The sequence below is a fragment of the Panthera leo genome, chromosome D4 (assembly GCF_018350215.1).
Source record: "Panthera leo isolate Ple1 chromosome D4, P.leo_Ple1_pat1.1, whole genome shotgun sequence".
NCBI lineage: Eukaryota > Metazoa > Chordata > Mammalia > Carnivora > Felidae > Panthera > Panthera leo.
The window spans coordinates 59874484-59891959 of record NC_056691.1 but is presented as its reverse complement, the minus strand read 5'-3'; the positions used below and the strand labels follow the sequence as shown (position 1 = coordinate 59891959).

Genomic DNA, 17476 nt, shown 5'->3' with positions numbered 1-17476 from the left:
ATACTGTGAATCAAGGCTCATTCCCGGCCCACACCCATCAGAACCAATTGTCAAACATTTACCAGTATGTCATCAAAGAGATGAGTAAGACCCCTTCCTCCTTCAGGGAGCTCACAATCTAGCTGGGGAGACAATCTAGTGTCAAAAAGTGTCTACAAAGCTCAGTGAGGTCTTGATACAAAGAGAGGCGTACTCCAAATGCAACAGGGTAGGAGGGGTACCAGGGAAGGCTTCATGGTCAGCCCGGGATGTCACGGAGGATACTGGCAAACAAAAATGGTGGGGGGTGAAGGATGGGCAGGCTCAGGGAACAGAATAAGCATGGTTAGGAGGGGAGCAAGGCTTGCTGAAGAATATCAATAGTCCTGGGTGTACAGGGAGCCAGACAGGTGCAGTGTGGCTGGTTGAGGAGCCATGGACAATGAGGCTGGGTAGGGAGACTGTGGAAGGTGTAGACACTCTGGGTAGTGATATGCCACTCAAGACTTGGGGTGAGGAATACGCTTTGAGGTTCATCTGGGTTGCTTCTCTACAGCACCACTAGCAATGCTAATGTGCTAAAGACTCAAGATCATCCTCACACAATTGGCTTTGGGATAGACCACTGCGCCAGGGTTAAGTCATAAATTCTCACAATCTAACTATAAAGGAACCCAGCACCATAAAGAAGACATGAATAGAAAGGGAAATCCTTCATCTTACGATCATAAAGCCTAGAAATTATAAGGTAGTCGGTTTTTATATTGATAAACATTTTATTCTAATATTATAGTAATAGTTCAAGTGCAATTTTCTTTGAAAAGTCAACTCTGTTAAAACAAAACTTGTTAAATATCTTTCATCAAACAGAAGCATATTCTTTTCAATCCCCACAGCAGTCAGAGCCCTGTAGCAGAGATAAGATTTCTTTTTTTTAAGCCTACTACATTTTGTTATTGCTAAAAAAAATCTGAATTAGTTGTCAAGGTCTCAGAAGCAGTGATTAATTAACTTTTGAAAGCTCTACCAGATACTCTGACATAAAATCATGAATCCAGATATCTGTGTCTGGCAATGATGTGTCCACTAAATAGACCACTACTTTCCGGTCCCAAGGGTTGGCGTTTTCTATAACTGTCTGAACCAGTGCCACCAGAGGTTTCTTCTCCACATGATTTCGAAATACCATCGAAGCCTCCTCAGACCACTGGTTGCACTTGACCCCTACGAGAAAGACAAGGAGTACAAGGATCAGTGAGTGTCGGATGCACCTTTCTTTGATCCATAATAATGGAAAACGGTTAGTTCCAAAGTAGCTGAAACGTACCAGGTTAGACTTGCCTAATTAAAAAACCAAACCAAAGAGTTACCCACCAATCTTAAAACAGTCCAGCTTATCATAGTTCTCCTATTGTGAATGGGGTTATTTCTGTAAACCTTCACCTACAGACACAAGTTTCATGGAGATTTACTGCTGTGTTATAAAATGAAGTTATAGGGGCACCTGGCTGGCTTAGTCAGAAGAGTGTGTGACTTCAGGGTCATGAGTTTGAGCCCCCCTTGGGGTGTAGACATTACTTAAATAAATTTTTTTAATCTAAAAAAAAGTGAAGTTATAATAACTACTGCCCATTTCCCTATATAAAGTATAGGCAGATTTAAATGGATAATGGGGATACCCGAGGGGACTAAAATATCAACAGTATCTGTAACATTGTGTGTCAACTGCACTCAAATAAAATAAAATATCAATGATATCAGTGATACATCTCTTATTTACAGATTTTTTTCCCTGATGAACCAGATGTAGTGAAGGATGAGGAGAAGGAGAAAGAGAATTAATATACTTAGACTATACTGATTTTTAAAAATTATATATAATACCATGGCAAAAGCACTGGATTGAAAGTCTAGAGACCTAATTACCATTCCCAGCTCTTCCTCTGTCAAGTGGTATGGGATTTGGGCAAATCAACTGGTCTCTCAGGTCTCAGTCTATCAGAAAATAAACTGGTTGGACCAGATGAATTGTAAATCCCATGTATTCCTAAAGTCCCTATGACTTTTGAGGGCTCAAGTTAGAGAATTCGAAATTAGGTTTTAAAATGAAATTGAGAGAGTATGTGTTTTTCAGAAAATACTAGTAAACTAACATGAATTAAGTGCACATATACTAGATTCGAGAAACTATACACAGTGCCCCATAGTGATGGAGATCTGGGAGTTTCACACATCATTTAACAGACCTGCTATCCATATAGTGAGGTGGGCTAAGTTCTCTGAGAACAAGAGAAGCCTAGAGTAGTCCCCAACCTGCTGTTTCCCGACCTTTAACAGCGATAGTTAACAGTACCTAACCCTCCTAGTGTGTGGGAGAAGTCAGTGAAATGGAGTGGCTGGTGGAGACCTTTGCCCATAGTAAGCCCCAGTGACTGTCAGCCAAGGTGCTGGCGATGGGGATGATGGTGCCATGCACTTGTTCCTCACAGAGACTCCCTCTCTGGACAGTTTGACTGTCATGCTTATGTTAGCAAGCATGTTAGCAAGATCTGAACATCCAAAAGTGAAAATTAAAAAAAAATGCAATCATTAAATCTGAAGAAACTATTTAGAGGTCTGAGTTCAAAGCAGATCAGTGGTAGACATGCTCGTCTGCAAAATGCTGTTTTTGGTTCATATCTAACTATCATGGGAGTTTCCTGTGAAATCTAGCAGGAGACACAAAGAAAGAAACTGAAAAATACTTCAAAATAACGGTATATATAGATATAGATATCTCCAACAAAAGCTGGTCAAAAATTAAAAGAAAAATATATATACACACTTCCTTTCGTTTCTGAGATCACTTCTGCTACTGTGCTGAATGGGTGGCACCATGTGGTCACGACCCCCCATATCCCAGCAGAGCAGGACACAGACAGTCCTAGATGGCTGGAGGTCTGCATCCCCCAGCCTTTTTCGCCCCCACGCCCTCTGCTAATGCTGCTGGACCTTTGCGCAAAGCTTTGCCTCAGTACATATGCTACGTACTGGGGGGATGCACAGAGGAGCCACCAGCATTTGCACTGCTGTCACAAAACTCTAACTGGACAGTATTTTAAAGAAGTGTCCCTGTATACCTGCTAATTTACATCCTCAGATTTTAATAATACTAGTCAATAGGGTGTATGAATGTAGTAAAATCACTTACTTGCATGCTGTTAATTACAATGCAACTGGAAACTCACCTGGCCATAAAAATGGTCATATTCTATGACCTAGGATGTTTTATAATTGTGGAAACCCATTATGCATTTGTATTATAATATATACAATAAGTTGTCAAATATTAGCTGAGCAATGTGCTCCTCCTATTGGTCGTTTATGTTGTTTCATTGTTTTTGTTTGTTTTGGCTAGTATACACAGCTGCAGGTTTTTTCCTAATACTACAATAAAAGTATAAATAACATAAATGCTTAACAAAAGGGAAATAATGATTAAATCAAATCTTTTGCAGCTATTAAAAATCATTACAGGGGTGCCTGGGTAGCTCAGTTGGTTGAACATCCAACTTTGGTTCAGGTCATGGTCTTGAGGTTCGTGAGTCTGAGCCCTGCATTGGACTCTATGCTGACAGCTCAGAGCCTGGAGCCTGCTTTGGATTCTGTGTCTCCCTCTCTTCCTGCCTCTCCCCCACTCATGCTCTGTCCCTCTCTCTCAAAAATGAATAAACATTTAAAAAAATCATTATGAAGACCATCAAACAAACACTCAAAAAGTAATTAGGAAAAAAAATGCTAAAAATGAAGAAAGCAGCATGCAAGACCATACCTTTCCTGACTACAGCTTTAGAAATATACTCATATGTGAGACCACAGACAGAGAGAAATACGGAAAAATAGAAACAGCAGATATAGTGGAAAGGCATGGCTGTGACAGATCATTACAAATTATTTCTATTATGGTCAGGAAGTTGTTTGGAAAAAAAAAAAAGTTAACTTAATAGGCCAGTGACTCTGTACTCCCTAAGTGCCCATGACAAAAGGACAATATAAACCATGTTGTGACTTGAGTTCAAGTTCCACAGAAATTACCTGCAAGTTGAGCTGTGACTGCTTGGAATGGCAGCTTTCTGAACATGTCCACTAACGGCTGTACTTTTCTTATGTTGACTAGCTCGTGCTTGCCGTAGTCCAGCTCATACACAGACACCAATCCATTGGTCAGGATTCCTTTTAAAAGCACCCTGTGCCACCTAGATGTGCATTGGATTAAAAAGGAAGAAAAAAAACACACAAAGTTGACATATGCTTTAAGGGTAACAATTTATGATTAAAAAATTAATGCGAAAGATGTTTATCAAAATATAAAACTGTACTGTCATTGAGGTTTTAAAGAGATTGCTTCTTCTTACGCCAAAGGTTACTATTCTCTGCTTTGCCACCAGCTTACTTGGTGGTATTTCTTCGCTCAACACCCATTCACAGGCCTCATGGAGCTGCTACAGGAGACCGACACATAAACTAGCAACCACCACTAAGCAGAATCAAACAGATGGAGGCTGATCAGGACAAGGCAAGGAGATCCCTCCACTCTGACAGGGAGACAAAGGTCAGGTCTGGGACAGGGTATGTATGTAGAAGATGGGAAGAGGGAGTAACTGGAACCAGGCCAGGCTGAAGACATGCATGAGAAGAAAAAGCACAGAAGATTCTACAGGGCATGACAGCTGGGAGCAGAGCAAACACCACAGTAGAGCTAGAAGGCAGAATGTGTGAAGGAATGGAAAAGAAAACCAGATGAGGAAGAGAGTGTGGGAAGAGATTACAAAACATTTTGAATGCAAAGGTGGCAATTTTAGCTATGCCGAGTGAGGACGTTAAAAAACAAAATAAAACAAAACACAAAGTCCAACCCACTGCCTAGAATAAAGAGCCTGGAAAAGATAGGAGAGTAGGGGGGAAGAAGAACATGGTTTCCGATCTGGAGTTCAAGGTGCCAGTCAGAAATTCACATGAATATACTTTTCTCCTCTGGGCCTACATTCATCATCATTACAATTAGAAAAGCTTAGACTTCAAAGTTAAGATATGAAGGACCATATTAAAGTCCTACAGTCTTCGGGTGCCTGGGTGGCTCAGTCAGTTAAGTGTCCAACTCTTGATTTCAATTCAGGTCATGATCTCACGGGTTCATGGGATCCAGCCCTAAGTTGGGCTCTGGCTCTGAGCTGACAGCACAGAGCTTGCTTTGGATTCTCTCTCTCTAAATAAATGAGTAAATAAACTTTAAAAAAAAAGTTCTTTAGTGTTAACTATGTGATTGAAGAGTATCATCACACTAAGGAAAGGAAGTTGTTTGTAACATCTAAAAGGTAAGTGTCTATGGAGAGCGCCTCTGCCCCTGCAAGGTATGAGTCAGGCTCTGCCATGGATGGTGGACTCAGCCATCCTCTGAAACAGATTTATTAGCTATAAGCCGCAAGCCCAGTGCAACAGCAGGCCTTTCACTGCAATACACTGCTGGGCTGGAAGCTGGCTAGGCTGGATGGATTCTCCAGCACACCGGTGGAGAATGGGTACAGGAAACCCACACCACTGCTATGGGGTAAACTATAGTAAGAAAGCTATGAAGAGGCCAACTTTGGACACTAGTGATTGGGGGTTTGGGGAGGAAACTCCAGAAACCTGTTTCTGAAGGCAGAAACAAGCCCAAAGTGCAGCAAGCGATAATCCATGAGTCACAACAGGGAGGCGCAAAAAGATATCACAGTAAGTATGTGAGTTTTGGGAACCAGCAGACTTAGGCTGGCATCCCCCCACCCCACCCCCAGGACATGTTCCAGCTATGTCACCTTGGGCTCCTATTAAACCTCTCTGAGCCTCAATTATCTCATGTGTAGTATTTAATTTTAACTCACTTGCAGAAATAATATATATAAAGTGCCTAGTACATTATTTGGCACACAATAGGTGCTTGGCAAATGGTAGCCGCCATCGTTATTATATAATAATTATGATAATTATTAAAATGAAGATAAGCTGTGTAAATATAAGCATGTCAGAGAAATTTTCATATGTGGAAATGCCAGTTTGGTGCAGGTTGTTAAATCTGTGTAGGTGCAAAAGGAGATAAAAATCATTTGGTTTCCACCTATAGCACTGTCTTTAAATTGTACAGGGCAAATGCTGGTGGTCTGTGTATAAATGCTGTTGGTTTTACTGTATAAATACAAGGTACAGAGCAGCGAGGGAAGAGCTACCAGAAGACTTACATGTCACATGTCATGCCCTACGGTAGCTTTTAATTTTCAACACTAATAGCTTAAACTAAAGGTTTCTGTTTGGACCAGTTAACCGATTTCAGTGCAGGGCTGCTTGTGAATCATCTGGAGAGTTTGTGAAAAACACAGATTCTGAAGTTCCACTCCCAGAGACTCTGATTCAGGATGTCTGGGGTGAGGAAGGAGAATCTGCATTTTTAGTAAGTTTCCAGGTTATTCTTAGCCCACGTGGATTTGGAAACGGCTGCACTCAACAGTGTATCTGAAAATTCCTAAGTCTTAATTCACCAGAGTTGGGACCAGGGTTTTTAGTAAATAGTCCTGTGATACAGGCAAGATGGAAACTCTAAACACTCTACACTGATTCAGTTCATGAAGTTTAAGAAAATATTGGACAATCTGTTCTTATATATATGAGACATCCTTGATTATCTAGAAAAAAATTAGCTGGTGAAAGTCCCAGCCCCAGAGCAGGACTGTTGGACCCATGTTGGGGGAGGGCCGAGTCTGAAACACCACACTGAAGGTCTCCGGTTTGGGTTCTCCTGCCCCACAAAATTCTTGCCCTCAAGTAGGATCTCCCCACAGTTAATCACCATCAATCTGCCCTTCAGATTAATAGTTAACACTGGTTTTGTTTTAACTGTGATTAAATTATTCTGTGAAGAGTTCTCATGTAGGCAAATGATGTTCCTGTGTGGAATTAAACCCATGCATGCTTACAGTTGTAAATAACATGACATAGTAAAAATGGTTTTTTGAAAGTGAAAAGCTTGTGACATACAAGCTGAATCCTTTTTAAAATGAGAGCTATGATACTTTTCACTCTTAAGAATTAAAAATTGTTTTTTTTCTCTTACGGGAATAATAAAGTTTTCACAAATGTCTATGCTTGATATCTTGAGAACGAACCAAAGCATTTTATTAAAAAAATAATAAAATAAGCAGTTTGGCCTTTTAAACTGAGTTCTGGGGTGTGTGTGTGTGTGTGTGTGTTGTTGTGGGAGAACAGTTCTTTGTGTTTGTCATCATCAAATAAGCTTGGTCAGTTCCCCTAAGAAAGCTGGCAAAGGAGACGGGACGGGGCTAAGTTGTCCCTTTTTCCAGGGCTTTTGTGACCTTGTACTGTGTGGGGTGGAGTACTTGGGATTCACTGGGTTGGAACCAGAACATATTGGAGGGCTTCAGGGAAGGAGGATGTGATCCAAATGGGAAATGTGAAAAAACAGACCAAAGTGCTGCACCAGTGAGTCCCAGCTGGAGAAGTGCATTGCTGCACCATACAGAAGGTGGCACGGCCCTCCAGGAGCAAGTGACAACCTACCTCAAGAACCTTCTAATCCTTAAACAAGTAATTTTTCTTCTGGGAATCTCTCTCAGAAATAATCAGAGATGTGAACAGAGATTTATGTTCGATATTATCTAGAATAGTGAAAAATCTGGGAGAAAAAACTACATAACAAGAGAGAATGATAAGTAAATTATGATTTCTCTATACGATGGACTATTATTCAGCCTTAAAAATGTTTATGAAGAAGTTTTATCACATGGAAAAATGTTCACAGGATTATGTGAGGTGAAAAAAGTAGGTGTGGAATTGTATTTAATAATAATACTACACCAACTGTATGAGTATATGTAGAAACGAATGAGAAGAAATACATGAATAGTTTAACAAGGGTTCTGTCCGGTTGGACGATTTTCTTATATATTTTTGTATTTTTCTAAATCTTCTACAATAAGTATTTGTTTTTAAAATTGAAAAGTTGGGGCGCCTGGGTGGCTCAGTCGGTTGAGCATCCGACTTCAGCTCAGGTCACGATCTCGCGGTCCGTGAGTTCGAGCCCCGTGTCAGGCTCTGGGCTGATGGCTCAGAGCCTGGAGCCTGCTTCCGATTCTGTGTCTCCCTCTCTCTCTGTCCCTCCCCCATTCATGCTCTGTCTCTCTCTGTCTCAAAAATAAATAAACGTTAAAAAAAATTAAAAATAAATAAATAAATAAATAAATAAAATTTAAAAGTTATTCAACCAAAAAGCCATTATTTCCTAAAGAAACAACAACGTTTTGTCTAATAGAAAAACAAAAACATTTAAACCTTCTTTTTAGATATTTAACAGAAATTTAATATATGGTGACTAGATATTTAGATAAATGACATCATGTCAAATATTAAAAGACTGCACAATTCATTAGTCTCGCTTCACATTCAAAATTTCCCTAAGTGCAGTTCAAAGTCCCCCTGCAGAGATTAAGGACTCTTGGTATCACTCCACACATTTTTCGTAGTCGGACCACACGCTCTGTCCAAGGACCTACTTGTTTTCCACTTTGGCAGCATACACTTGGTCTTTTTCCACGGCTACGTGGCGCTCCTCAGACACACTGTAATACAGAATCATCTCCTCCATCAGAACTTCCAGCTTATGTATCTCTTGCCATGGCTGGATGACGAAGTAGCCCGGGTGACAGGCCACAGGCACGTACACATCCATGTGCTCCCCCGGCTTCGACAAGTGGACGGGAGGGGGGAGTTCCTCTGTGGAGAAAGAGCCGGTGTGGTCCACCACGGACTTCTTGATGACGTCTGTCAGGCTCTTTCTCAGATTCTCTCCAGCGGTGCCTGGAATGGGGGTGCCACCGCCTTTGCTGTGGGGAGAGCTAGCTCCACTGGATATGGCACTCAAAAACACATCCTTCTGATGCTTCCACAGGTCTGCATTTGTAATCTGGCGATTAATACTGTGGTGAGGATCAGGGAAGTTCTTAGGGGTGAATAAATAAATGTGTGAGATCCCTCTGGTTTCGTCCACTTTTGTAACCTATGGAAAACACACAAGGCATTTCAAGGAATCCCAGTTCACCATAATATTAACCTTAAATATTAAAACACAGTATTTTACAAGGAACCCAACTTGCTAAAATTCATTTTATTGAAGGTAAGATAAATGATCTATCACAGCCACAGCAGTGAATAGGCTCTTAAGTCCAAGACGCCAGCAGCTGGCTTATGGAAACGAAAACTTTATTAACCTCTAAAAACCGAGGATAACTTAAAACTCACTAGAGGTCATTATCACTGAGATGGAGTCCGCATACCATTGGTAAAAACTCTTTTTATTGATGACATTTAAGAACACTCAAAGTAAAAGGAACAGTATGATGCACCCTCAAGGGCTCATCTCCCAGCTTCAACAATAAAAAATAATCACAAAAATGGCAAAAGTGTTCCATACGCATTCTACCTATGCTGGTGCACCCACACACTGGGAAGTGAAGGAGAAATCTTTGACAATTCACCATACCCTTGGGGACCTCGGCCTAAATGCCTTGTTTGGTCATAGTATCTACCCTCACCCTTTACCCCTTCCCCAGTTACATGGGAGGAACCTGGGGAGAAAAAGGAAAAAAGCTCCACTGAACAGGTCAAAACCACAGCTTTGCCCCTTCTGTCCAGGAGACCTTTGGCTACCTTTCTACCTCTTTCTGCCAGAGGGATGAGTGTTATATGGGAATGCCAGACACTGACGCCTGGGACTGGACAGCTGTGTGTCCCAAAGGACTGGCTGCCTGGTAATTCTTACCAGCTCCTCCGGTTTACCCTGGGAAGGACAAAAATGAGACACTTCCAGCCACACTGATCTCTTATCATAAAGGGCCGCAAAAGAAAGGCAGGAACAGAGGTCTCAGACAGGGAGACAAGGCAATCCATCTACAGTGATTTGCTTAAAAATATTTTTCCTAGCAAGATGGATCTATTTAAATTAATTAACATTTCAAAGTGCTAATGAATGAATGACTGCTAATTTATTTTGCTATTTATGATACAGAAGTACCATTTCAAAGATCAACCATTAAAAAATATTTTTATTGAGTACCCAATACTCTGGCTTTAAGAGCTTAAAACATAGTTGATAAAACAATATTCATTTATCATACGGCAATTGAAGAATATAAAATGGTAATTAAGTGTGTAATTGTATAAACATAGGAAAATCCCTGTGAACCAGAATAATTTGAAGATTTTCATGAAGATATTTCTCAAGGACATTTCACTGTTTAATGCTTATAGAAAATAGCATTGTTCATTAGTTAAACAAAAATATCTTATGTTTTTATACTTGGAAATAAAAATAATGTTTTTGATACAAAGATGCAAAAGTACAAAAAAATAGGAGCTAGTGAAATAAAACAGTTTAAACTTTTAACAGGCAGAAAACAAGATTATGATCAAATTATTTGCTTGTAATCTATTATACTTTTGAAAAAAAAAGAAACAGAAGATTTATTTGAATGACCTTTACAAACATTTATCAAGAGATATATGGTCCCTCTGTTGGGAATTTAATTCCTTATCATGGAGCAAAATAGGAGCAGAGAACTATCTCTGCTACCTTATTAATACTGGAAAAATTATATAAAGGGCTTAAAAATAATACTGGAGATACAGGATAAATTCTTAAATAAAAATCAAACCATGAAATATCTTATCATACATGTAACCCACCTCTTAACTACCAAAATGTGTCACATATGAAAGCATCAATTTATGGTAAGACAAAATTCTTTCACAAAAAAACAAATGAGCCCTTCTGGCTGACAGCTCCCTTTCCAAATGTATCAAGATAACTAACCTTAATGCTACAGTCCGAGCAATTCAAAACAGAATCTCTTAACCAAAGCACAGCATCTGGTGTCCACATGCCAATAGACTGTGGAAGATCTGCTAAGCAGCACTTTATAGCCTGGAAAGAAAACATGATGGAAAAGCAAACACACCATCTTAAAATAGGTACTTATAAGTAATGTCAATGTTATTTTCCTGTAAGTCGGACACGTTGCCAAGATAGAAAGCAAGCAACAGCAATAGCTAACAATGACAATCGGAGCTCTGGAGCTGGAGCGTGCGCTATGTTGCTGGCTCTATTTATATCGCCTCTATTGTCTTTACTCCTATTTGAGCAGGGCTTATACCAGGCAGTTCACATACTTATCCTACGATACCTCTGCAAGATGGGCCAGTGTTGTGACCTCATTGTACAGACAGTGAAATGGAATCAGAGAGACTTACGTGCATCAAGTCACAAAGTTGTGAAAAACAGTGAACAACCACATTTGGACCATTTCCAATTGTGTTACAAACTTGGACTTCTTTTGCTCATTATCAAGATCAAAACTGAGAGGGCATCTCACAACATGATTACAAATACATCCAAATCTCTTCCAGAAAATCTCTCAGGCTTGTAATATATAGTACCTGAGGTGGTATCACAATTATTTCTTGTAGAAACCGAGGGGGAATTTCCCTGAGTTCGGACACTTTTACGGATGTCACAGTACCAGAATCCAGGAATTGAACATCAAGAGCTCGACTGCTATGAACGTTTGTGATCTGCAATGAGACAAGTGTTGGCTAATTTATTAGCACATTCAAAAGGCCAAAACACTTCTGTGCGATTCTATTTTGTATAACTCTAAAATGCATATGAAAATCAACAAAGACTATCAGTGTTAATGAAGTTTTCTTAAAAATGTACCTATTTACAATAGGTACTCTTTTAGAGCAGAACTGATGTCAACATCTAGTTGTTAAATCATTTAATCAATAGTAATCACCAAACTAATAATAATCAATAAAATCAAATAGGTAACGTTTACTATGCTTTCAACTCTAGGACACTACTGATTTATAAAACAATTTGAAACATCATTATATACTGTTGATCAAAGATGCCGTCTGTTCTCCAAAATATTAAAATGTGAGGGAAAAAACCCATTGTGTCTCAGCAATGAAGAAATAAAGAATACAAAGAATTCAGACACAGAAAATTTCTTGTAGTAGGTAAATACTATGTCTTTTTAAATCATAACCTATTGTGGCATTTTATAGTTTTGTCAGAAAGCCCAATGATAATTTTTATCATTTGTCCTAACTAAAACATCGAAACTCAAAAAGTCAGAAAGGTAAAATAAGCCAAATTAATAATTCAAAAATGGGAAAATTACATACAGGGTCAAAGTAATAATTACCTGTGATCAAATGGCAACATCACAATATTAAGATTCTGGGTGCACCTTTAAATGCCGTAAGTTCCCTTAATAAGCCATTGTGATATCTGCCGTCACTGAATATAGTTAACCTTAGCCAAAGATAGCCCCGTCACGATGGTTACCTGGGCAGGGACTTCGTGCCTACAACTGCTCTCACTGCCACCTTGTGAAGGGCGGTGCTTTCAGTATGGTGACTGTTAAGAACTGAACTTCTCTTGGCATGGAAGTCAGATATACCAAAAGTAAAGCCTTTTTCTGTGGCCCCAGTAAATGCTTTATTAATATAACAGCATAATTCTTTAATCTCTTAAGATTATGATAGACACAAACAGTATTACAACAATATCCTAAAATGTATTTTATTCAAAATATGTTGGCATGGTTGGTATATACTGAATGCTTATTATGGCCAGGCATAACTGGGTAGAGACATATACTCCCCCATCTCAAAGAGCTCCTAGTCTCACAAGAGATGATGACACAAATAAATAATTAGGATATAAGGTAGTAGGGCAATAATAGAGTTATGCATGAGGTACTATGAGAACACAGAGAATGGGTACCTGACCCAGCCAGGAAGCAGATGTTAGGGCAAGCTTTCAGGAGGAGGGAATACCTAAAATTGATACTTTCCTTTAAAATGTACTTTTTTCTTCTTATGCTAGTAAAATGCCTTTATCATAGAAAATTTAGATACTTCAAAGAATGATATAAAAATCACTTATAATCTATAATCAATTGTAATTATCCTTGTAGTCTTTAATCCATACATTTATAGAGAATTAGATTTACAAAAACTAGAACATTATTTGTATATACTATTTCCTAATTGGCTACTTTTCACTAAGTGTCTCAAAAATATTTCATGTCATTAGTCTTCTATAACATTTTAATATTACATAATTGTATCATGCAGATACGTTATGACTTATCTAATAACCCCTTTGGCTTTATAATTTAAATTGTATAAATTTTTGCTCTTTTAAGAAATAATCATACTTACTGGGCATTTGTATTTCCTTTTTCATAAATTAAAATTTCACAAATGTCACAATTTCAGCTGGGCCTTACATGATGAATGGGAATAAACCAGGTTGGTAGGAGTCTAGTTAGGGGCTAATCCAAACATTTCAAACAGAGGGGGAAAAGGATGAGCAAGACATTTATATTTCTTATGTGTGGAAACTACAAGCATTTTGGTTATGCTGGGATGTAAAGAGAGAGGCAGGGCAAGGCAGGAGATGATGCTGAGAGAAAGGTAAAGGCAAGGTAAGGTCTTGGAGAGCCAGACATTATGTCTTAAAGAACCGGATTTACCCTGCAGATGAGAAGAAGCCAATATCAAGTCTTGAGGAGAAGAATGAGATGGTTGGCTTTGTAAGAGGCCATGTATTTTTGGTGGTAAGACTGGGTGAGGGCTTTGAAATCAGACGGATTTGGTTTTAATCTCACTTCTCACTTTCTAGCTGAATGACTTTCCTCATCAATAAGAATGGGATCATAGGGTTTTGTGAAGATTAAGTCAGATCAGTCATGTTTATAAAAAAAAAAACAAAAAACATTTTAGGACACCTGGGTGGCTCAGTTGGTTAAACGTCTGACTCTTGATTTTGGCTCCGGTCATGTTCTCACCATTCAAGGGATCAAGCCCCACATCACATTGGGGTCTGTGCTGACAGCACACAAAACCTGCCTAGAACTCTCTCTCTCTCTCCTCTTTCTCTGCCCTTCCCCATGCTCATGCGTGTGCTTTCCCTCTCTCTCCCTCTCTCTCTCTCTCAAAATAAATAAACTTAAAAAAATAAATAAAAAACATAAATAAATAAATAAATAAATAAATAAATAAATAAATAAAAATAAATAAAAAAAAAAAACATTTCGTGTCTGGGAAATAGTAAGCCTCATTAAACATTGGAAGTATTATTGCTTGCTATTATTTACATTTTGGGTCACTCGCTCTAGTGGCATGGAGCTTGACTGGAGGAAGACAAGAGTAAAGACAGAGGAACCATAGTATTGCAGTGATCTAGGCAAGAAATGACAAAGATGCAAAATGTCACCGGGGCTGAGGAAGATTCAGGAATCCAAGATAACTCTTAAGAAGCAGCCTCAGTGGCTGCATGAAGAAAGATACCACCAAAATACAGATATAGGAGGAAGATAAGGATGGGAAAAGATAATTTTGGTTTCAGACATGCAAAGCTTGAGGACTATGCGAGATGGACAATTAGGCTGGCTTTTGCATAAATCTGAAGCTCATCGAGGGCTGGAAAACAAACTGGGGAGTCATGAGGACAGAGTTGGTAACTGAATCGATGAGACAGCATTGCCTAGAAGGATGCAGAGGCCTAGAAGAACAGTGAGCTGGGACAGGACTTGGGGGGCACTGACAGTGACACTGTGGAGTGTGGTGGGTGGGGGAGGTTGGGGTAAAAAACAGGAGAAGCAATCATTAGAACATCATGAGGAAAATTAGGAGGATTTGATACCATGGTAGCCTCTCTACAGCGAGAGGGGTACTTCGGGTTTCGACACTGTTAGTGTTAGATGCAGCCAAGAGGCCTGGTAAGACCTGGAAGACTCTAGCTGGATTGTGCAGCTGAGGTCCTGGTGCTCTGTTGGAGTACAGGCAGCAAACAGCCGTGGCTGAGAACTGGCTGGAAGGTGCCATAGAAAGCGAAGGCAGACCACTTGGGATGTGTTTGAAGGAAACAGGAAGAGTGATGACCACTGAGTAGAGTTGGCTGGATGTATGGAGTAAGTTCAGAAGGTATAGGCACTAAATTAAGCTTAGATGAGTTACAATGTCGGGAACAAACACATCATTTAAACACAGGATCTGCTTCTCATTAATCATTCTTTCTTCCTTAACTTTCTACGTATCACTAAGAGAATGAATACTTTTGCTACCTCCAAGGCAGACAACTCAGTTTGATAGTAAAACAAAAATAATACTAGACATTTATCTCAAGTATTTGAGCATATGATGAAAAGGTATTTTGCCAAAAACGCATAACCTGATTCTACACATGAAGAAACTCAAGCAGTGACATAGTCTGAAAAATGCTGCTACTATTCAAAAGGTGAATAACAAAGAAAGCCAGAGCAATTGCCAGATTGGAGGAAACTAAGAAGGCATGACAATTAATTACAACTTGGGATCCTGGACCAGAAAGAAGATATTTGCAGGACAATCTGGGATGTCAACAGAGTCTGCAGATTAGTTAATAATATTGTATGAGTGTTGATTTGCTGGTTCTGATAATGGCTATGCCAAGACGTTAACAACTGGAGACAGTGGGTAAAAGGCATATGGGAACTCTTGGGACTATTTTTACAACTTTCTAAAAGTCTGAAATTATTTCAAATATGTGTGCATTTATACGTAATACACTAAACAGCACAGAACTTTAAAATTTTTAATTTTTAAAAATCTTTATTTATTTTTGAGAGAGAGACAGCGTGTGAGCAGGGGAGGAGCAGAGAGAGAGGGAGACACAGAATCTGAAGCAGGCTCCAGGCTCTGATCTGTCAGCACAGAGCCCGATGTGGGGCTCGAGCCCACAAACTGTGAGAGAGATCATGACCTGAGCTGAAGTCGGACACTCAACTGACTGAGCCACCCAGGTGCTCCTAAAATTTTTTTAAATGTTTATTTATATTATTTTTGAGAGAAAGATAGACAAAACGTGAGTGGGGGAGGGACAGAGAGGGAGACACAGAATCTGAAGCAGGCTCCAGGCTCTGAGCTGTCAGCACAGAGCCCAACGCAGGGCTCGAACCCACAAACCGTGAGATCATGAGCTGAGCTGAAGTCTGAAGCTTAACCAACTGAGCCACCCAGGTGTCCAATAAACAGCACAGAACTTTAAAATTCAAATGCCATGTTCTTTTGAATGAGTTATGTTTTTGAAGTTTATAACTAAACATACAACTCTTAGTCACATAACCCCCGCCCCACTGCTTAAAGTAGAGGTTCTTGCATCTAGATTAAGAACCTCTGAAACAAAGACAAAAAAGGAAAAAAAAAATCAAACCCAAGTTTGACACTTTAGCAATTGGGAAAACTAGATATCAAAAATAGAAGAAAGAAAGAAAAAAGGAAAGAAACAGCAACAACGAAAATCCAAAACCCACCTTTGAAAAACATATGAAAATATATGATAAAATATAACAAACCTCTTTTCAAATTTGTAACTGTGCTTGCAAGAAAATAAGATAATTATTAGAGACTGGAATTAGAGGAGCATGTAAACACTGAAGCCAAAGCTGTCCTCGGCAGGAAGGAAGATCTGAGACACCCCCCCAAACCCCTGCCAAGAAGTCAGAACTCTCAAAGGGCTACACCCTCAGCAGAATGGTGACTCTAGAGAACAATGAAGCAATATCTAGTGAAACTGAAGACAGGCATTCTCTCTACCCAGAAACTCCATTCCTTCCTACGTACCCTGGGAGATGTGCACAGGAAGGTTCATAAAAGGAGGTTCCATTTATAACAAAAAATTAGAAAAAATCTAAATACCGACGATCAGGGTGCTGGAGTGATAACGTTGGCACATTCGTACACCGTTAAATCAAACAGCAGTGAAAACAAATGAACGAGAGCTGCACACATCAACATGGATGAATCTCCCGCAGAATGAATAAAAAAACATATTTCAGAAGCATCAATACATTTTACCATTTACATATATTTTTTAAGCATTTGTGTTAGATTTTATTAAGTTTTACTATAAATATTCTATATACATTTTCATTTCTGTATTCCCACTACCTCTATATTAAAATATATAGATAGCAAAAGCTCGTACGTATAAATGCAAATACAGTGAAAGTATAAAAAGGCATAGGAATTAGAAACATTACACTCAGTGGGCAGTTCCCCTCCTCCAGAGTGGGAGTAGAAGAAATGGAGGCAGGCATAGAGCCTCAACCATGTTGGTCATGTTTTATTTCTCCCGTGGTGATGAATATGTGGGTACTTCTTCCATTTTTTAAAAAACTTGTTTGTATATCTGAAATATTTCACAATAAGCTTTAAAAAAGAAGTGACTGATTTTTACCTCTACTCGTAACCATTTTCCTTTGCAGTGGAAGAGGCAGACTTTCCCACAGAAGGGTAATGAAACGAAGTACTCGGAGGTCATGTGCTACAAAACAGAAATGCGTGACACTTTTATTACTCT

The 17476-nt window shown here is 39.3% G+C and overlaps 1 protein-coding gene across 3 annotated transcripts in view; it reads right to left on the bottom strand.

The window, feature by feature from the left end:
- Positions 1 to 750: 750 nt before the first annotated feature.
- The window catches only part of TDRD7 (tudor domain containing 7), a 77601-nt gene continuing 60875 nt past the window's right edge, over positions 751 to 17476 (bottom strand). For all 3 annotated transcript variants that reach the window (XM_042912234.1, XM_042912232.1, XM_042912233.1), the window contains 6 exons: positions 17354 to 17440; positions 11497 to 11631; positions 10874 to 10984; positions 8559 to 9061; positions 4054 to 4214; positions 751 to 1203 (listed from right to left, as the gene is read on the bottom strand). In XM_042912234.1, the coding sequence (XP_042768168.1) occupies positions 983 to 1203; positions 4054 to 4214; positions 8559 to 9061; positions 10874 to 10984; positions 11497 to 11631; positions 17354 to 17440 (1218 nt within the window). In that variant the 3' untranslated portion in view covers positions 751 to 982. The remainder of the gene's footprint in view (positions 1204 to 4053; positions 4215 to 8558; positions 9062 to 10873; positions 10985 to 11496; positions 11632 to 17353; positions 17441 to 17476) is intronic.